This window comes from Trachypithecus francoisi, unplaced genomic scaffold, assembly GCF_009764315.1.
Source record: "Trachypithecus francoisi isolate TF-2019V2 unplaced genomic scaffold, Tfra_2.0 Lachesis_group21, whole genome shotgun sequence".
Taxonomy (NCBI): Eukaryota; Metazoa; Chordata; class Mammalia; order Primates; family Cercopithecidae; genus Trachypithecus; species Trachypithecus francoisi.
In genome coordinates this window covers 53111886-53134078 of record NW_022681467.1, presented here as the reverse complement: position 1 = coordinate 53134078, position 22193 = coordinate 53111886, and the positions used below count along the sequence as shown (strand labels likewise).

General features: G+C 39.1%; 1 protein-coding gene and 1 pseudogene across 1 annotated transcript; both read right to left on the bottom strand.

The window, feature by feature from the left end:
* Window positions 1–5500: 5500 nt before the first annotated feature.
* On the bottom strand, window positions 5501–21094 carry SPO11 (SPO11 initiator of meiotic double stranded breaks). The gene is made up of 13 exons (XM_033186819.1): window positions 20436–21094; window positions 17832–17945; window positions 16513–16601; window positions 16035–16101; window positions 15693–15801; window positions 14940–15026; window positions 14298–14334; window positions 13846–13955; window positions 11401–11500; window positions 10777–10814; window positions 9293–9369; window positions 6633–6744; window positions 5501–6138 (listed from the first exon to the last, which is right to left on the bottom strand). Exons 1-13 carry the CDS (start codon window positions 20666–20668, stop codon window positions 6019–6021), a joined length of 1293 nt encoding a protein of 430 aa, XP_033042710.1. The 5' UTR covers window positions 20669–21094; the 3' UTR covers window positions 5501–6018.
* Window positions 21095–21745: 651 nt separating this feature from the next.
* LOC117068302 lies at window positions 21746–21901 on the bottom strand (annotated as a pseudogene).
* Between the last annotated feature and the right edge of the window lie 292 nt (window positions 21902–22193).

The window sequence follows — 22193 nt, the reverse complement described above, 5'->3', positions numbered from 1 at the left end:
AGGCCGAGGCGGGCTGATCACCTGGGGTCAGGAGTTCGAGACCAGCCTGGCCAATATCGTGAACCGTCCCCCGACCCCGTCAGTACTAAAAATACAAAAATTAGCCGGGCATGGTGGCGGGTGCCTGTAATCCCAGCTACTTGGGAGGCTGAGGCAGGAGAATCGCTTGAACCCAGGAGGCGGAGGTTGGAGTGAGCCGAGACCATGCCATTGCACTCCAGCCTGGGCAACAAGAGTGAAACTCCGTCTCAAATCAGTCAGTCTGTAACTAGGGCTAGCGCAAGGTAGCTAGCTGTTTCTCTTGTGAATTAATTATTGCATTTATCATGTATAAACATCTAAAATATTCTGATTGCTGCCAATTCAAGTCCAAGGCCATTCTCTGAGAAGCTGCTCTAATGCTGCCTCCGAATGAGGCAAGACTAGCTGGGGGTTTCCTGCCCTGGCCTCTCTGTTTGCCCACTGGGGTACCCTGAGCCCACCTCGGGGCTCTTTGGGTCTCAGTTTCCTGCTGCATGATGGGGAAAATGATGCCAGGGCTGTTCCTTATTAGGGTCAAGTGAAATCACAAGTGAACTACTCTTACTAATAGAACATTCCGTAGAAATGTTAAGGGATTCTTATTACTCACACATATGCCCACTCCAAATGTTTGAGCTGGTTGGTTCCTCCCAACCCCCACTTTTAGGAGTGTCTGAAGAAGAAAGTGAAAGAAAAGACCACAAGGAAGGGATTTCGTGAGGTTATGTAGGTACCATGGATCCTCTCCTTCACTACTCAGTGTGGTCTGCGTGCCTTGGCCTTCTTAGGAAGCTTAAGGATCTGGGGTATCTTCTTATAAAATGCAGATTCAGTAGGTCTAGGATGGGCCTGAGAATCCACATTTCTACCAAGTCCCCAGCTGAGGTTGCCGGGCCACAAACCACAGTTACGTATCAAGGCTGTAGATCATTTAGAATCCTGGGCAGCTTTTTAAAAACTGTGATGCTTAGACTGCACCCTTAGAGATTCTGATTTAGTAGGTCTGGGCTAGAACAGAGGAAATTAATATTTTTTAAAAGCTCCCCCGGTGATTCTAAGATGCAGCCAAGATTGAGAACCTCTAGTCTAGACGATGATGGTAATAATAGCTCTTTTGAGCATCAGCCTATGCTAAGTGCTTTAGATGCTCCATCTTCTGTAGTTTCCAGAACAGCCCTAAAAGATAGGTATTGCAATTATCTCCATTTTATAGATATGGAAAATGAAGTTGACAGAGGTGATGTGACTTACCAGAGCTCACACAGCTGATACACAGTAGGTCCAATGAGATCTGTCCTGTGCCTGACCCTCCTACCAGCAAAGCTTTGGACTCATCTCTGAGAAGTGCTTCTTCTTCAACTACCTTTTCTTATCCTTTTTTCAATGGAACTCCTCTTACTATCGTTCCTTTAAACTCTCAAAAGCCCTCTCAAAGTTCTCTCAGGATTTCAAGGCATATTATGCCTCATTAAACAGTGTATTTGTCTTGTCTAGATTCCCAGATTTAAAACTTGTATCTACTTCCATGGTATTTGCATGGTATATGCTTTGCAGCACCAAGCAGAGTATCTTACACGTGTTCATTATTAATACTTGTTGCATTTTATGGTTCAATGCCCAAGGTATCTTCCAGAAGTCTCTATTATGATACAGATTCCTCTGTAATCCTGGTTATTCAGCATACTCTATAAACTCTTCCTGCTGTTTAGGGTTATGTAGTTGACAAACTGCTTTTGCATATACAATCAGTGGAACCACTAAGGAGCAGTATGCTTGCCCAAATATGACAGCTAATATTCCAAGACTCTTGTTACATGAATAATCTCATTTAATCCTCACCATGACCCTACCAAGTCATTATTATTGTTGTTACTCCCATTTTATGGTTGATGAAACTGAGATCAGGTTGTAAATTGTCCCAGCCATAGAGGCAATGAGCAGAGGCAGAATTGGAATGCAAGCAGCCTGCCCCAAAACCGAACTCCACTTCCACAGGTGGCAGATTATGCTGATTTATGTTTTCCCTCCTAGAAACAAAAAGGGAGAGCAGTAATTTTTTTTTTTTTTTTTTTAGATGGAATCTCACCCTGTCGCCCAGGCTGGAGTGCAGTGGCACAATCTCGGCTCACTGCAACCTCTGCCCCCAGGGCTCAAGCAATTCTTCTGACTCAGCCTCCCCAGTAGCTGGGATTACAGGTGCACACCACCACGCCTGGCTAATTTTTATACTAAGTAGAGATGGGGTTTCACTATGTTGGTCAGGCTGGTCTTGAACTTCCGACCTTGTGATCCACCCACCTCGGCCTCCCAAAGTGCTGGGATTACAGGCATGAGCCACCATGCCCTGTGAGATCAGTAAAATTTTATCCATGGGTATGATTGTATGATTATTGATCCATACAATATAGGTGAAAATAATTAAACAATAGAAAAATAATTAAATTTTGGTAGTGACTATCTTTCAAACTGGGAAACTTTTCTGCCATTTTTACACAGGGAATATTTATGAATAAGTACAGTTTCTATTTAATTGCTAGGTGAATAGAAACTGAACATGCCTATATTCTTAGCATGAGTTACTTTTCATTTTGAATTTTTAATAAGAGATGCACTATGTTGGCTTACAGTTTTGTGAACAGCTTGGTTGCAAAGAAGCACACATTAAGTGTGGCTTTACCGGGAATTGGGGCATCCAAAGTGGATTAACAAAGCAGATTCCTGTTGAGTGTATCACACAGAAACCCTCTTGGTTTTCCCCAAACTCTTTTGTTGTGACTCAAGACTCTTTCGCCCCATTCCTTAAGACAATGACTTGAAAACATTTCAAAGAAATTTCCACCCAAAATAGTGGAAGGAGTTGAGAGCACAGTGAGCGTTTGCCAGCAGAGGGCGACCTTGGCTTGTTTCTACAGGATTGTTTACTTGGGATACCTATCTGTGTAACAGTGAACAGAAGTTCATTTAGCAAACAGAAGTACACATTTCTCAATATTTCACTACAAAAACATTCCATTGAAAATCTTTTAATGTACATGTATATACAGCTTAGAAAGTCTGTTCTTTTCAGCAGCACTGAACAGATTATCTACATCAAACTAGCGGCTCAACTGAGACACTCAGTAAAGAATTCGTAGATGGAAACCCTGGAGGATTTTCCTTATTTTTGTAAAGTGCACTATGGTTTTTCCTCCTTATGAACTCGTAACTTCTGAAATCACTTAGTATCACCAATGATTATAATCGAATTTCTCAGAAAACGGGGGGTATTACAAGCAGCTTTTACTTTGTTAGGGTCATTATGAGCCCTTCAGGGAAAACTAAGAGTCTCTGGGCACCTTTTTGTTGTACTAGTTTTTGTTGTTGTTGTTGTTGTTTGAAACAAGGTCTCACTCTGTCACCCAGGCCAGAGTGCAGTGGTGCGATCATAGCTCACTGCAGCATTGAACTCCTGGTCTCAAGTGACTTCCACCTCAACCTCCCAAGTAGATGAGACTATGGACGTGTGCCACCATGCCCAAGTAATTTTTAAAAATTGAGATGGGAGTCCCATTATTTTGCCCAGGCTGGTCTTGAACTCCTGGGTTCAAGCAATCCTCCTCCTGCCTGGGCCTCCCAAAGCTCTGGGATTACAGGTGTGAGCCACTGTGCCTGACCTTGTTGCATTCGTTTTTAAAAACTTTAATTACAAAAATTCCAATCTAATGTTCTTTCTTGATTAAAATTATGGAAATATCCAAATTAGATACAGTAGATGATGGTAGATGGGATGACTGTTATCAGTTACCATTTTAAATGCTAAGTATTATGGTAATCCTTTTTAGAAAGAAATCTCTAGAATTAGAATTCTAGAAGGTTCCCAAAGATCCACTAGCATTAATTTTTCATTTTCATCTAATAAAGATAGGTAGTAACGTCAAACTATATATAGTGCTCTCCTTCCATTTTCGTTTCCCAAATAACTGAAAATTATTTTAAGTAAATTTGCAACAATAAACTTGAGATGACTTAATTATCCAAACTGGAGGGATCTGTCTTTTTCAAATTTATTTTTAAATTTGAATGACTATTGTAGATTTGTGGCTCCTTCCCATTTTGATAGTATATCCTAAACCAGATGTGCTGTGGGTTAAATATATTTTTAAATTAGTAATTTCTTCCTTTACAAAGCATACCAAAGTTCAGTGACACTGTTACATGTTAAAGGAGTAAGTATGGTATAAATTCAGAGGAAATTTTTTCTTATTTATAAAAATGTTTTTACAATTTTTGACAGTCTCAAGAGTAAGTAAAATTAACAGCATACCAGAATGTTCTCAAAATGAAATGTTTGGTTCCTATGTGACCAGGGAATATAACATATTTTTTAATTGTAGATATGGTATTGGGGGATCTTGATTTGACACTAGCCAACAATAAGACTTGCAGACCTTTCCCTGCAGTGTGCACACAGACCTCACGTGAAGTACTTTACCTGTACTAGCACCATGGTACCCAGACTTTCTGGGTTTAAGTCCCAGCTCCACTGCTTATTAGTTTTGTGACCTTGGGAAAGTTATTTAACCTTTCTGTACCTTTGTTTTCTCACCTGTAAAATGGGGATGATTTTTTTAAAGTACCTAGCTTATAAGGTTTCTGTGAAGATGCAATGAATTATTGTTTGCAAAGCACCTACAAAAATACCTAGCGCATAGCAAGTGCTATGTATGTATTTTCCTTTCTCATTATATTACCTTATTTGGTCCTTACTACATACAACCTCTTGGGCAGGCCCAGCCTCTCAGGTGTACAACCTGTGCAGTCACCCAGGACCCCAGGCTAAGAAGGGTCTATACTTGGTTTAATTCTCTGCTGCTATCATCTTGAAATTCTTAATAAAAGGGGATCCCACATTTACATTTTGCATTGAGACCCACATTTTCTTGAGGTAAGTAGTAGTATTGTCCCCTGGTATTATTGTGGCTTTGGACAAATAGCATCCTCAGTGTTCTCACCTGTAAACCATGGTGTAGTGACCGAGTAATTACAAGGTCCTTGGGAGAACTGAATGAGACACTGAATCAGCAGTGATTGGCACATATAAGTTCTCAGAAATGGTATATATTATTATTATTGTTACCATTTCTCTTTATAAAATAACTAACTTAGTATTTCTGTACTTCTATAAATTCTTATTCTTGCTTGCAAGCGCAAGAAACTTTCAGTGCAATTAAAGGTTTACTGAAAGCACAGAATAAAATCATAAAACTCATCTCTGGCAAAATTAAGATAGGTTTATGGAGGGAAAAGGTCACATATTTACTGTTGGAGAAGTACCTTATTAAAATCTGAGACTTCTGTAGATCTTAAAACTGAAGAAGTTTTTTGTTCTACAGACCTAGGCTAGAGAAGCATTCAAGACCTTGGAGAAACTTTTCAAATAAATAATATTATCAATAAAAAGTAGGCTCAATACAAAATAAAGCAAAACACTGAAGACTATATCAATCCAAATATTTATTCATATCGAATTTTACTAACTTAACAAATGAATTAACGGAGTAAGACCCCTAAGTATAAAGGCAAAGGAAAATGTAAGAAGAAACTACTGGACACCACAGTTCATTTGCAACATCTCAAATTCAGATCATTATGATTTCTGTTACCAGTAAGATACTTTATGCCTTAGCATTAGTTATATCGTAGAAAGTAAATAAAGTATTTTGTAGACTTTGATGACATGTATAAAATATTATTTTTTCAAACATAATTTAAAGGTCAAAATAACATTCTTTTATAATTTACTTTAGAAGATAGGATAGAAATCTGTCTCTACAGATTTTCTAAAGAAAATTGGAGTACAGCATTTGTTTTGACAAAAAAAAATAATTAATGGAAAGTTATTGTATTTCACCTTTAAGAATTAAGAATATAATATATGTTCTTTCCACAATAGTATCTGCCAATCAAAACAAAACTAATGAAAAGCCTCTGGCAATCAGAAGTTCTTCTGATTTATTTTTATATCCATCCTCCAAATTTTAATTTGTTAGGTAAGTACACTCTGGAAAGATAATCTGATGATAGGAAAGTCAAAGCTTGAATTTCTGCCTTCATTTTAGAGTCTGCCATTATTTCCATCTGTCAATAAAAGTAAAATATACTCATACCAGAGTTCTTAGCTGCATTTCTGTCAATTCAACAAACTAGTAATCTAGAATTGCTTTATTCTCCAAAACCAGGGACAACAGCCTTAAGGGTCAGCCAGAATATTCTAGAGCTGCTACAGCTAAAAATATCTGGAGTGAGAATACTCTGTATGCTGTCTTCAATAATTAGGGATAGTCTGAATCTTTATGATTTCTTCTTCCTTTTTCTAATCCCACAAACTATGATACAGCCATCAAGAATGTGTATATAACCGTGATAAGGATAAAAATAGGCCAGCTGCATTCACTGATCTCATCTATTAGCATTCATATGACTCAATTTCAACAACTATTTATCGCCAAACAACACTTATGTTAGTCGTGTCATATAAAATTTCAAGAGGGATATTTTCAAAATACGATGTGAATAGCCACTACTAAAGTAAAAACAAACATGCAACACTTGAATTGTAAAAAGAAACATACTTCTTTTCTCCAAAATGGTTGGCAGGTAACATAAGGTCTCCTCAGGATGCTGTCAAGTTTCATTTGGTCCCTGTTTGTCAGTGGAATCAAACTATCTTTAGGTACATTTAACCTGGAAAAAAGTAGGTGAAAAAAATCAGTAAAAAAGTGTTTCTGTAACTTGTCATGTATTTTGCCTGTATTTATTGTACTACTTCAAGAAACTCAGAAATAAGAAAATTAGTACAGATCTACCTCTTACATCCAGGATTGAGGGGATCTGTCATGTCTTAGACCAGCAAGTTTTCAAGTTCATAGTGGAAGTTTGTGTTTCCACAGTAAGATTCTAAAGTTTTTGTTTTCCTTCATGTCACTCTCGTGGGATGATGACAGGATGACAGGAAGACCGATATTGGTTATTAAACAAATGCCAATAGCACTACCATCATGTACATAGATACCAGGGCAGCTTAATAATATACAGTTAAGCCTCTCAGAGCCTCACACTCTTCTGGCAGTGAGCTCCAATATGCATGGCCAATGGCTGAGATTCACTGAGGGACTTTAGGTTCCATTGAGTATTTAATTCTTCATAATTCATTGAAGATTCTGGGCCATGGAAATTAGTCTCTCACTTTTATCACTTTACACACACACACACACTCTCACTTTTATCACTTTACACACACACACACACAAACACATTCTTACCTATCTAGTTTTAAATTTGAAAAACATGGAATATAACTTTATCATGGTATGTGTTTTGAAAATAGAACATGAGAGGTCCTGGATTTATGGTGTGGTCTACCTTTTGAAGTCACAAATCCTAGATTTCCCAGGAGAGTCTTTTTCAATGTGTCCATAATTATGACCATTTGCCAGGGGCAGCTCTTGGATAGGGGTGACAATTTGATTGAAAGGGAGGCCTAGAGATTTCCCTTGCAGCCCGCTTCTGTAGCTACCATAGTGTTTTTCCTTTGATCGTATATTCATTTGGAATGGCTTTTTAGTGCACTGATAGAATTTATGAGATGCAGCTAGAGTTTCTTGAAGCCATTCACCTTAATAATTATCAGATCATATGTCTTGAATTTGTGTTAAAATTGTTTTTATACAAACAGATCACCCCCAAGGGATTTCGACCATGACACACATACACTAAATTGAACACGTTAATTCACTGGAGTGTAAATATTCAAAAATAAAAAATGAAATGTTTCCTCTTGGACCTTCATTTTGTAGAAAGTGGCTGATCACCCAAAACCTGTTCACATTCCATATTTAGGAAACAAGCACCTGTTATCAAGGATTGCTCACCACTTAAAGAAATCCAATAAACATGTTTAAATTCATTCTTACTGACCAATTACAACAATAAGAAAACATTTTAAAATATCATATTAGCAGAGGTGAAAAAAAGTGTTAATGCAGTAAGCTGAGGGACAGGTGGACTCTTACTCTTCAGAGAAAGCAAGATACTTAATCTATCCAGACAGCAGTCAAGCCCTGATTACGGGGATCTTCTTTGACCCACCAGTTCTTCTGGGAATTCAGCCTGAGGGACTAATTAAGGATGTGCCTAGAGATTTAGTCACAAGAGACTCCATCAAAGCACTACCTATCAGAACAGAGATTTGGAAACCACCTAAATGGCTATGAGGGAATGGCTGAACAAACACTAGCACATCTAGAATTAAAACTCAGCAACAAAAGACGCTAAAATAAGAAATGTACTTTATTGACATGGAAAAGTGATCACATTGTGTTGTGTTTTAAAAAAAGCAGATTACAAAATAACAGAGTATGATCTCAGTTTTGTGAAAAAGTTATGGCTATGCACAGAAAAAAAATTTACAAAGGCTGCTGATCTGTAGGTGATATTTAACTTGTTACTTAATATTTTTTTCTATAATGAACATATATAGTAAATTTGCCAAACTTGAGGTTCCCAAATTTTAACAATCTTAAAATGATATTTTTTTGAAGTTAAAAATTTAAATCTATGACAAAATTGACTCATATGGCAAATGATGTTGTCAATGGTTACAATTTAATTGGATTTACTGTATTGTATTATTATTTTTTATTTTTTTGGAGACAGAGTCTCGCTCTGTCACCCAGGCTGGAGTGCAGTGGCGCCATTGTGGCTCACTGCAACTGCGGTCTCCCAGGTTCAAGCAATTCTTGTGCCTCAGCCTTCCCGGTAGCTGGGATTACAGGCATGCACCACCACACCTGGCTAATGTTTGTATTTTTAGTAGAGACAGGGTTTGTCATGTTGCCCTGGCTGGTCTCAAACTCCTGGCCTCAAGCAATCCACCCGCCTTGGCCTCTCAAAGTGCTGGGATTACAGGCGTTAGCCACCCTGTGCCCGGCCTACAATGTATTGTACTTTTAAGTACAAACAGTGTATAAAATGTCTTCACCATAAGAGTAAAACAAAAACAGTTTTTAGCTAGCTGAAAGTGTAACACATTAACCAAATTCATGTGTTAAGTATTTTAGTAGTTGAAACAGAAACATTAATGAATTTAATTCATAATTATATAATCATAAGTCATTGTGGACAATATAAATAAAAAACATTAAGAGCTTTTCCTTGTGACTTTTTAGGCTTATTGTTACATATGACAATGAATTGTCATTTTAAATATCCTAGTTCTGCTATACTATCTAACCTTTTCAGATCAGAAGGGAGAAGACCAAGCCATCTAATAGCTGGAACTGTGAGATGATGAGCTTCAAAAGACATAGACTAAAATAAAGAACAAAAGTATATTAGGTGAGGCTAAATTGCAGAAAACTAGCATTCTTGTTTTTCAGTCACATTTTTCACTTATTAAGAAGGACAGCCGGGCGCGGTGGCTCAAGCCTGTAATCCCAGCACTTTGGGAGGCCGAGACGGGCGGATCACGAGGTCAGGAGATCGAGACCATCCTGGCTAACACGGTGAAACCCCGTCTCTACTAAAAAAAAATACAAAAACTAGCCGGGCGAGATGGCAGGCGCCTGTAGTCCCAGCTACTCGGGAGGCTGAGGCAGGAGAATGGCGTGAACCCGGGAGGCGGAGCTTGCAGTGAGCTGAGATCCGGCCACTGCACTCCAGTCCGGGCAACAGAGCGAGACTCCGCCTCAAAAAAAAAAAAAAAAAAAAAAAAAAAAAAAAAAAAAAAAGAAGGACAAGTACTAAAGCTGGCTTCACATGCCCAGAGCCCACAGAAGTAAGAAAACCATCAGGAGCTATGCTAAGCTGGGCTTTTAGTGAAGGTGTTAAAACTTTCTGGGTTAAGTGCGGTGGCTCATGCCTGTAATCCCAGCACTTTGGGAGACCAAGGCAGGAGGATGGCTTGAGCTCAAAAGTCCAAGTTTGCAGTGAGCTGTCACTGTACCACCACACTCCCACCTGGGTGACAGAGTGAGACCCTGTCTCAAAACAGCAATAAAAGAACAACAACAACAACTTCTATGTAGTGTTTCTGTATTAATTTTCTAAAGCAAACTATAAATGAAGCTCTCTGATCTACATTTCTTATTGTTCATGATTCCCCATCTTACACCCTGCTCCACCATCCTTTTCATCTGCTATAAATTTTGCCATGCATCACAATCCCTTGGAGGATCCCACCCCCAGAGATTTTGGCTCAGTAGTTCTGGATGGGGACTGAGATTTGCATTTCTAAGAATATTCCAGATGATGCTGATGCTGCTGGCTTCGGGCCACACTGTGAGGCCACTGGTATATGGTAATTTTAGACACTGGCGGTGACATTTATTGTTTCCATTTCTCTTTATAGTGGGAAAAGGGATTAGACAAGTCAGAATTCAAGGCTCTATATAATATTTAGAGTATATTTGGTGATCAGACAGCGTTGTTATTACCCCAGAGCCCCACAGTTCCTTCAGTATGCCAAGAGAGTACAGGATAATAATGCCATTTGCCCATAGCTAATCCCACTCTGTCATCTGTGGTTGCACTGGTCATACTGGGAGCCGGAGTCACAGCCGCCGACACACAGATTGCTCCTAGAATAGCATAATAAGCCCTCTGGTACACTTTGGGTACTCTCAGCCTACTTGGGGGTGATTAGTAAATGCAGAAATCACCTCAGTGAATATAAAATATCTAAATAATAAAAAAGGAAAACTGCTTTTCTATACTTACCATAGATCCATACTTATAGATGCACATTATTTCTATGCCTGTTAAAAGAAAGTTTACACATTACAGGTTAATTTGCACTCTCAAATTTTATCTACTATCTACAATTTAAATTTTGTGGACATCGCCAGTGAAAAATTTATCGTTCTCAGTCTAATATGACAAAATAACAAAAATTGTCTCAAATAATTATAGACCTAATTTTAATGTAATCATTTTCTTTTAAAATGTTTGATAAAAGTGTCCTGAGAGTAGAAAACACAACTACAGGCTGGGCATGGTGGCTCACACCTGTAATCCCAGCACTTTGGGAGGCCGAGGTGGGTAGATTACCTGAGGTCAGGAGTTCAAGACCAGCCTGGCCAACATGGTGACACCCCATCTCTACTAAAACTACAAAAAATGAGCCAGGCATGGTGGCATGTGCCTGTAGTTCCAGCTACTCAGGAGGCTGAGGCAGGAGAATCACTTGAACCTGGGAGGCAGAGGTTGCAGTGAGCCGAGATCGCGCCATTGCGCTTCAGCCTGGGTGACAGAGCAGGATTCAATTCAAAAAAAAAAGAAAAACACAACTACAAATATGATTTAGTTATGACTATTGTTATAAATAGTCCAATGATAAATTACCATGTGGATCAGCATCTACAAGAGTGAAAACAGGAACATGAAACGTATCCCAGAGTTTCTTGACTAAAAGTCTTGTGTTTAGATCAGGAACTCCCTTTCCCTAAAAGCAAGATGAAAATTAAGAATTTTAACTTCAGTAGAATAAAATGGTTACAACTACACTCTTACTAATAATTTAAAAGTTAGGCTGGACGCAGTGGTTCACGCCTGTAATCCTAGCACGTTGGGAGGCCAAGGTGGGGGGATCACCTGAGGTCAAGAGTTTGAGACCAGTCTGGCCAACGTGGTGAAACCCTGTCTCTGCTAAAAATACAAAATTAGCCAGGTGTGGTGGTACATGCCTGTAATCCCAGGTACTCAGCAGACTGAGACAGGAGAACCACTTGAACCTACAAGGCAGAAGTTGCAATGAGCTGAGATCACGCCATTGAACTCCAGCCTGGGCAAAAAGGGTGAAACTCTATCTCAAAATATTACTACTAATAAAAATAATTTAAAAATTACAGGTTATGCTCGTACAATGGTTAGTACTCTGCATGTGGCCACAGCAACCCTGGTTCATATCTGAGCCATAGCACCGAAAAAAAAAAAAAAAAGGTTACATCTTCCTACCTTGGATTTCAGGTGCTGAAAGACTGGTGTTGACTGTGAAAAAAAATTGTACATTATATACAAACAGAGTGAAGGACTGGGAATTATGCCAGTCCTAGGAAATGATCCTAAGGAAATATTTCAGCAAAAACAGAAATAATAAACACCCTACATATTTAAAGATGCTCACTGAAGTGTTATTTAAAGTGGCAAAAACTAATATAAATAGCCAAAATATCTAACAACAGGGATGTGGAGAGGCAGCACAGTGCAGTGGTGATCTGCACCAGTTGCAGGGCCAGGCAGCCTGAGCTCGCATCTCAGCTCTGCTACTTCTTAGCAGCATGAACATGAATGAGTAACAAAACCACTCTGTGGTTTGGGGCTCTGTGACAACATATGAGATTATTATAGGATTATTTAGGGTTTAATAAAACTTAACTGGTGGGATAATATTATGAAGTCATTAAAATAATAATTATGTAGAAAAGTAAATTGAAGAGTGTTACAACAATGTTAGAGAAAAGCAGAAAACCAAATGAAACAGGGAGCAGAGGAAGAGCGCAGAGTAGCCCTAGAGATTCAGAATGGGCTTTGGGTTACCGCTGCGAGTTTGAATTCCCTCTCTGCCCATCATCAGTGGTGTGATGTTGGGCAAGTTTCTTAGTCTCTTTTGGCCATGGCTTTATCTATAAAATCAGCATAAATATGCCTGTCACACCGAGTGATGGCATTATAGTAACATGGAGTTCAACTATTCAAATCCAGTCCTGGTTTTGAATAGCCATCCAGATGTGGTAAAAATACCTTCCTGCATTCCAGTACCCCATTATTAAGGTGACGATGATGTTAGTACCTACCTCCTAAGGCCGTTGAGAGCCTTTACAAGTTGATATATGATAAACACCAGTAAATGTGAACTCTCACTACGTCAAGTGCTTAGCAGGGCTCCTAGCTCATCATGGGTACTTAGTGTATTTTCACAATGTTCTTTGGGAAAAATAATAGCACATGAACACAGTAGAGGAGTCAAATAATATTAAAGGACCTGGTGGAAAATGGCTCTTCCTAATACGGCCCTCGAGTCCCAGCCCCTTCTTGAGAGGCGTTTGTGAGGGATGCTTATGGAGGCAGTGAGGAGCGCTACCCTGGAGAGGAGGCGGAATAGAGTCTTAGGAGGGCTGACCATTTCCACAGAGGCATCCAGATTTAGAGCAGAAGTATCAGACAAAACCAAAAGTTTTTGAACTGGCGAGGAGGGAAATGACAAGTCTGGTGTGGCAGGGAATCAGTTAGGTAGAGTGAGAGATAATTGAAGTCGGGGGCCTGTCTGGAGGCTACCAGGTGGTTGTCTTGTGTCAGAATGAAAGGGGAAGGATTAAGGGGAAAGGGCTGAAATGAAAGAGATTCCCAAGGCCAATTCAAAAGGACTTGGTGACCATGGGATGTGAGCAGTAAGTCAAACTGACTGACGTGTGGACCTCATTGCAGTATCTGCATTGATAGCCACAGGACAAGTGGCAGGAACACTCAGCTCTTCAAGGAAGAAAGCTTTTGAGTGTGGTTTTAGAAACATGAACTTATCAAGGTTACAGCACTCTATGATCATGCCATGGTACTTTGGCCTGGGCAACAGAGCGAGACCCTGTCTCTATTAAAAAAAAAAATGAACTTGAGGTGACAGCTAGCTTTGAGGATGTTTAAATAAATACCTTGGAAATTTCTGTTCTATGATCCCAAACGATGCATTATATTGAAAACAGGACATTGTGTAGATAATATTGTAAATCCTCTTACCAATCACCATAACAGTATATATTAGTATTGGAATTATAGTAAAGTTAGATAATATACCGTAATCATGATGCATGGAGACAATTTGTTGCAAAAGTTGTCATCTAGGAGCCGCTGAAATGTTGCATCTTTTTCTACAATTAATACAAACTTTGCATCTGTAACTAAATCTGTGAAGTTAAGGCTGATAATTTGAAAGCAAGAGTATTTCAGTTTAATCACCAACTAAATTAAGGTGCCATACAGATAATTCAAAAGCAGCTATAAATACAACATTTTAATTTGTACCTTCAAACATATAAACATATCTATTCATATATTCAGATATCTGTCTCTTCCACTAGATGGTGAGCTCCTAAAAGAGTCCTAAAGAAAGGACCATGGTGTGTTCATCTTGACTGCTATAGGGTTTAAGTTGTTCCTTACACATTATGAATGCTTGGCTTACCAAAGGAATGAATGAATGAATGAACATTCCAAAAGTTTAAATAGTTTTCCCACTTAAAGGATACTCCGAATTCCTTGAATATTAGATGGCACAGCAACAGCCTTTTAAAAAAACAAAAACAAACAAACAAAAGAAAAACAGTTTTTATCTCACATAAAAAGCAAAAAGCCACATTTTTTAGTTTATCACAAAGCCCTCTGTTTTTATTTTTCTTTGACCATACCAGTCATCAGAGACTTATTCCTCTGGAAAAAATAGTAGAAAACAGCTTTACCCCTCAGTGAGAAAACCGGCACATGACTCACAGCAATTCTCCCAACAGGGGTACTAACTTTAGTATTGTAGACTCTCTTTGTATCTAAGCCCAGCAAATAGTTCAGTATTAAAAATATCGCTTTCAGAACCAGAACATTTAATGAAGATTACTAAATAACCACGCTAAAATGATCAAGCTACACTTTATCTGAAAATGGTGCATTTTTAAAGAGTTGTATATGTATGCTTATTTCATTCTGACATTTGACAATTAGCATATTTTGAAACTATGTAATGTACAGTACTGTAAAGCATATTCCTATTCATCTTTCAGTTTAATTTTGAAATCTTAAGCTCTAGGTTACATAACAAAGCAAGAAATACAATTAGGCTTCAAAACTGAAGGAGCTAAAAGAGTTAAAGCTGTGAAAACATCGATGATGCTTCTTACTGTTGCACCACAGGTACAATTCACTTTGGTGCCATCTTCCTCGATATACCTTAAATTGCCAGCAATTAAACCTTTTGATGTAGATAACTGCAAAAAATAATAGACATATTTGAAACCTGTTTCACGAATATGTTTTACGCTATTAAGTCACTCCTCGTGTTCATCTACTAAATTATTGGTATTTTCACTTGGGTTGAAATTTAAGAGACGAGGCCGGGTGCGGTGGCTCAAGCCTGTAATCCCAGCACTTTGGGAGGCCGAGACGGGCGGATCACGAGGTCAGGAGATCGAGACCATCCTGACTAACACGGTGAAACCCCGTCTCTACTAAAAAATACAAAAAAACTAGCCGGGCGAGGTGGTGGGCGCCTGTAGTCCCAGCTACTCGGGAGGCTGAGGCAGGAGAATGGCGTGAACCCGGGAGGCGGAGCTTGCAGTGAGCTGAGATCTGGCCACTGCACTCCAGCCTGGGCGACAGAGCAAGACTCCGTCTCAAAAAAAAAAAAAAAAAAAAAAAAAGAAATTTAAGAGACGAAAGAGAAAATATGTAAAGGTATTTAGGAATTAAAAATATTTGGTAATTCATCAGTTTGGTCCATTCACCCAAAGGAATATATTGAGAATCTATTATTTAAATTTATAGTGAGAAAAATGCAGCATCAAATAATATCAAGGCTATATTATGTTTTAAAATTATGTTTTATGCAAGCATTTTGTTTTAAAATAAAATATTTTGTATTAGGTACTACTTACTATATGCAGACTCCTCCTTGACACTTTTAACATACAAGAAATGTCATTGATAATATTGTCCACAACAGTCTGGTTGCCAAAGAGTTGGCTGTCAGTGTAATATATGTCTCTGTGAAAATTTAAAATACATATTTTTAATTAACCATATTCCCTTTGAATATGACAAGTATTAGAGTGTTAACCGAAGAAAGCTTTAACTGGATGAAAACACAACATGTAAAAAAAGTAAATTATGAGCCATAGCTTAGTCTTATGTAACTTTTCAAAGTATATAATAGAAGTTAATCCAAGTAATTCTCACATTACATTTTAAAGAGTAATTTACTAGAAGAATATATTTACCTTTTGGTTGCATAAGTGTTGCTCTGTACTAACTTATAAATCATGGACAGTATTTTAAGGATTAGAGCTGGAAAATAAGATTCAACAAATAAGTTGCTCATCATTTCTCTTATTGATTCAAAAGATACTGCTATCAAGGATTTTAACTTAACTTCAGTTAACATTTAAAAAATTATCTTTCCAAAATGGGAGGGTTAAGTACAGAACAATTACCTGAGGAATCAGTTAAAATTAATTGCTCTATGGACAGCAAAACTAAGAGGATGACTTTGCACTGAACCATATACCTTGAAAAATGTGTTTATGTTGATAACCTACTTCCATAGTTATTGACAATGAAAAATTCTAGAAATTTATTTTATGTACAAAAGTGGTCTATTAAAACAAGTAAAATCATTTAACTTGGAACAAATAAAATTAAGAAGATAACAAAATTTATTTATCCTTTATTACCAAAAGCTAAGAACAATTAACTTACCAAATTTTTTAACTGATTTTGGTGAATCACTTTTGATCTTTCTTGTGGTGCAATGGGATACCATCTGAAGACCTACAGAATCTTCAAACCTGTCGTTTTGTTTAAAGCAAAGGAATAAAGTGAAAAAGACAACTTCTAAACACCAAACAATATATACTTATGGTCTTTAAAACCCACACTTCTTCTCAATTTAAGCACTGAAGCTTAGGATCAACTGGTTTGAAAGCATAGATCATTCCAGGTGATAACTAGGAAATTAGATTTGTGACATACAGAGGCACCAAGATAAACCATTTAACATAAATGAGCTAATACCTTTGATTAGGGGGTGTGGGAGTGTGTTTGTGTGTGTGTGTGCATACTTTTTTCCTGGGAAGACATTTTTAGTGTATGTAAAACGTTTTCAAATACTTCACAATTAGTACTTTACTCATTTTAATAATCTACTCATTTAATAATTTTACTCAATTTAATAAGCTTTGAAATGTTTCATTTCTAGTTTACCTGCAAAATTACTTTACATAAAATAGCAATTTTATTAGGTTGTTAAGCTGAACTGCCAAACCTCCCCTAAAGGTGGCAGAAGGCACCAGGTGGATAGGTCAGGTGTAAGCTGCTTCAAAGCTAGGTAAAATCCATCTTTCAAAACATGACTGAAAAGTATACAGCTTATATTACTTACATAGATCATAAAACAATAGTGAGGAAGGAGACTCAAAATTCCTTTCATTTTGTTTCTGTACCTCTTACAAAATATGAGAGGCTGAAAAAAACCTGTATAACCAGGTTCAATAATTCTGATAAAGCTGTTTGCTGATTTTACCCTTTTTGGACACATGACTTAGCAGGGTTAGAAGGTCTGTCAGGAGAAAGCCTTAAATGTGCTATATGTTCAGGATACTTTTATTTTGGTCTGGTATCAGGATTGGTTATACAAGTGGTTTGCTTTTGTGGTATATATGAGAATTGCACCCATGACATCTCCCCCTCTGTCTGCTAGAAAGCATAGCTCCAAGTTTAGTGTCTATTTTTAGAAAAATTATGAGACTTTATCACATGCATTTGGAATTCTAACATGTTCTGGTGCTCCATTCTGTTGGTGCTAGCGTTGTTTTCCCTTTGCCTCATCTTTCACGCCTACTTCTAGTTTACATCACCTCTCTGTATGGTATGTATTATGTAAACTTCCTAAATCCTTTTTTTTGGCAAGGTAATGGCAATAAAATGAAAAAAAAAAAAAATGACCAGAACTCTAACTCAAATAATTCGAATAATGACATAGATACTACATTTAAAAAATAAAAATGCAAAATGCCTACTTTATGTTTTCCCAGCTTGATCTGTTGTCTATCGTGAATGCAGGTGCTTCGTTTCTTGCCAAGCTTGTGATTATGTCTTGGATAATATTTTCTATGGATACAAGAACCTCAGAACTGAAACAATAAACACAGCATGATTCCATCTTAATCATGCATTTTGACTTTATAATACGTAAGATTTTCCCAGATCAATATTAAAGTAACTTTTTATTTTATTCTTTTTTAAGACTAGGTAATTGGGAAGGGATTTTTTAAAAAAGAGAAAGACTAGGTAATCCATGTCAATAATTATCTCTCCCATTAAACCTTTACTACTGCATTAAAGCAACTGTATTTACAAATAAATTTCATTTGCTTGTAATTTTACTTCTCAAGCAATTACCAATTGAAGGTCTTCCTTTTACATTAATGACTACATTTACAACTATATTTTTATCTACACTTCATATTAACCTACCGTAATCTAGCTGAACTTTAATACAAACTTGACTTGACATACTACTGATAAATATTTTAATTAAAAAGTGATACAATATTGGCTTTGAATTTCTTTCCCAAAAATGCAATGCAAAAATTTCAAAAGAAACACCTTTTGTGGTCGCACATTACCCTAGTTAATCTCAAGCCTTAAAATCGGCTCTTCTGAAATTTAGTGATACAAAACAGAAATTTAATTACTACCCTGGAAAGAATAAATCGTGAGGCCGGGCGCAGTGGCTTACGCCTGTAATCCCAGCACATTGGGAGGCCGAGGCAGGCAGATCACGAGGTCAGGAGATTGAGACCCTCCTGGCTAACACGGTGAAACCCTGTCTCTACTAAAAATACACACACACACACACCACACACACACACACACACAAGCTGGGCGTAGTGGCGGGCGCCTGTAGTCCCAGCTACTCAGGAGGCTGAGGCAGGAGAATGGCGTGAACCCCGGGAGGCGGAGCTTGCAGTGAGCCGAGATTGCGCCACTGCACTCCAGCCTGGGCGACAGAGCGAGACTCCGTCTCAAAAAAAAAAAAAAAAAAGAAGAAAAAAGAATAAAGTGTGAGTTCTGCAACAAACGGTGACTTGGCAGCGATTACGCCACTCTACAGCAAAATGCGAAGACTAAGCCCAGTTTTCTGTCAGCTGACTGTTAATTTCACAAGCCATCAGCTTCAAAAAATGTTGTTCTGTTATAAACACCATTAGCTTATTGTCTAGGAAGAGAAATCAAATGCATTCTAGAAAATAGGCAAAATGTTGAGAGCTTTAATTTCCACAGGAACTTCAGAGTTTTTACTGAAAACTTGTGTATCAGAAAATGAATTTTAAAACTTTTAGTCTATTCTAACATTGGGAGGTAACAACTGACCCAAATACTCATTTTTCCTAGTTTGGAGAAACAAAGTATTGCAGGATAATACTGTAACCAACTTTAAGATACAATCAGATTCATCTACGTCTGCGCTATTAACAAGGGACTTGCCACTCTCCTTTTCCCTCACTCTCCTAAGTTCTCCCTCAAACTAAATTCTTTTGCAAAAATTGGTTTGCTTGCAGGTTTTTCAGATTTTTTGGTGGTTGGTTTGGGCTTAAAAATAAAAGGCTGAAAAACTTTGCTGAGCAATCAACCAAGAAAGCAGGTCAAGGAAACAAAACAAAGTATTTTTAAGTGAAAGTGGTCAATCACGTAACCATGTTTTCCGTTGTTAATTCCAACATGGGTAGCTGAACGGTTCCTGTATTTTATTTTATTTTATTTTTTATTTTCTGACGGAGTCTCGCTCTGTCCCCCAGGCTGGAGTGCAGTGGCTGGATCTCAGCTCACTGCAAGCTCCGCCTCCCGGGTTCACGCCATTCTCCTGCCTCAGCCTCCCGAGTAGCTGGGACTACAGGTGACCGCCACCTCGCCCGGCTAGTTTTTTGTATTTTTTAGTAGAGACGGGGTTTCACCATTTAGCCAGGATGGTCTTGATCTCCTGACCTCGTGATCCGCCCGTCTCGGCCTCCCAAAGTACTGGGATGACAGGCTTGAGCCACCGCGCCCGGCCCCTGTAATTGATTTTAAATACATAATTTAAAATACATACTTTGTCTCCACTTCCAAAACAATAAAACATGTTGTCTTATTATAAACCACTTAAAATGTGTTGATGTCCTTGTTAATTCTGAGAAAACCATTCGCTTACTGAGAGAAGACATACAACACTCATTTTCTTTCTCAAACAAAACAAAACAAAAAAACCTTAAAGTTTAACCTAAAATTTTATCTGAGAAAACGTTTAAAAAATACAAAGCTAACTGTACCCAAAATTCTCCAACCTATAAAGGATCTTTAGGACATCTTCCAACCCAGCTGCAGAGAGCCTCCTGGAACATTCTAGAAGGGAACATCCTGGAAGCCACAAAAGAGGGGTTGACACCTGGCTTTCTTTTTGAGTTCAAAATAAGGGTTCAAAGCAGGTGGCGGGTACTTAGGAAGGATTTTTTGGGGGTTCCAGGCTGGCCCTCCAAGGGGTTCCTCCTCAGCCTCAACACTAGGAGGCAGCCCGGCGCCCGGAAGAATGCCCGACTTCTCTACAGAGTGGCTGCCTCGCGCCTCAGCACCAGCTCCTGTACCTGGAGGCCAGGCGGCTTCCCCCACTGCTGGGCTCCTGGCCACCTCTCCTCAGGGCAGCCAGCAGGGACTCCCTGTGTCGGTCTAAAACCTCGAAGAACGAGGCCTCGGGCCCCATAGGTGCAAAGGCCATGAGGGCGGTGGGCTGCCAGAAGCTCCAGAAGCCCCTGTCCCGGGCTGCGCCTTTGGGGCGTCGCTGCGTGCTTTTCCCGCGCGTTCTGAGTGGCCAGCGCATGCGCACACCCGACACCCAGAGGCGGGGCTGGACAGGCCTCTGCGTAGTTCAGGGCTTGGAGTGCGCAAGCGCAGGGCTCTCAAGCACGGTCTCACCTGCGAGGCCCTGAGGCGGTCGCCTCCCTGAGCTTGGGTCGCGCAGACATCGGCTCCGGAGCTGAGAGATGTTTGTGTGGCCTGCTGCGGATATTGGACCCAGAGTCCCTGAAGATGATTTAATTATTTTGGGGGTGGGCTGTTTAGGGACAGCAATATCAGCGATTTTTCGTTAAAATACATAACGATGAAGATCCAGCTGTATGGGATAACAGCTCTCCGCACTGGGTTCAGCTGTGATTGAGGCAAGTGCAATCTCTGTCCTTACTAACGTTTCATAGCAGTTGAATGCCTCCAAAGCCCTTTGCACTCAGGTCCCTCTTCTAATTCCCTTAAGAACCCCAGGAAGTTCCTAATGTGTCATCCTAATTTTGCAGGAGCCAGGAAAGGTCTGCTCAGAGCAGACAGGCCTGGGTTAAAATCCCAGCCCTCCCACTCTGTAGGGCAGACCAATTTAGCAAATGAAAATGCAGGACAACCAGTTAAATTAGAATTTCAGATAAACAACAAATACTTTTTTTTTTTTTTAGGTTAACTACGTATCATATAATGTTTGGTATATACTTTCACTAGAAAGTTATTTCATAGCCATGCACAGTGGTGCTCACTTGTAATCCCAGCTACTAGGGAGGCTGAGGCAGGAGGATGGATTTAGAGGCTCTAGGAGTTGGAGGCTGCTATGCGCTAGGATTGTGCCTGTGAATAGCCATTGTACTCCAGGATGGGCAACACAGGGAGATCCCTTCTCAAAAAAAAAAAAAAAAAATTAGTTCTTTTTTTTTTTTTTAAATGAAAGGGCGCACGTATTTATTACTGAACCCAGCCAACCAACGCATTCATAACAGGTTCAGAGAGAGAAAATATATTCCCAATAAAACATGTCCCAACTCTCCAGAGAGTGGCGACATTTTCACCTTGATGTGGTAACATGACTGTGACCTTCAGGCAGTATAAATATGTGTGCCATCTCAAGTGCAATTCCTTATAGGCCCAGCTTGGTTCTTCTCCAGTGTCTCCTTTTGGAGTTGTACCTGTTTTTATTACCAGTTTTCATCTGAATCCACTGGGGAATGGGACGATTTCGCTTTTATTTCTCGGACAGGAATTGCTTAATCCTGAAAGTCTTGTGAGAAGACATGGCGAGAAGCGGAGTCAAGCACACACCACGATGGCAGAGAAAGGAACGTTCTTTCATTGTTTATGTGAAATTCAAACTTAACTGGCATCTTGTATTTTATCTAGCTCCTCTCCCTCTTTACTATGTTGTCCCCTCGCAGACTTGGTGAGTGGTGCCTTTCCCCCACTTGCTCCAAGCCTTCTAGAGCAGAAGATAGAAATTCTGAAGCCCCAGGAAAGGAGTCCTGACTTTGGAGAGGAGAGGACAGAGGAGCGAGACCCTGGAACAAGGCGGCTCCAAGGCCTTTGGGGGC

Coding starts and splice junctions, on each gene's coding strand:
- SPO11 (XM_033186819.1), bottom strand. CDS start 20,668: ATGCGCTGGCCACTCAGAACGCGCGGGAAAAGCACGCAGCGACGCCCC. Junction 16,102..16,512: donor AAAATCAGTTAAAAAATTTG/GTAAGTTAATTG, acceptor CTTATTTTCCAG/CTCTAATCCTTAAAATACTG. Junction 15,027..15,692: donor CAAGGAGGAGTCTGCATATA/GTAAGTAGTACC, acceptor TATTTTTTGCAG/TTATCTACATCAAAAGGTTT.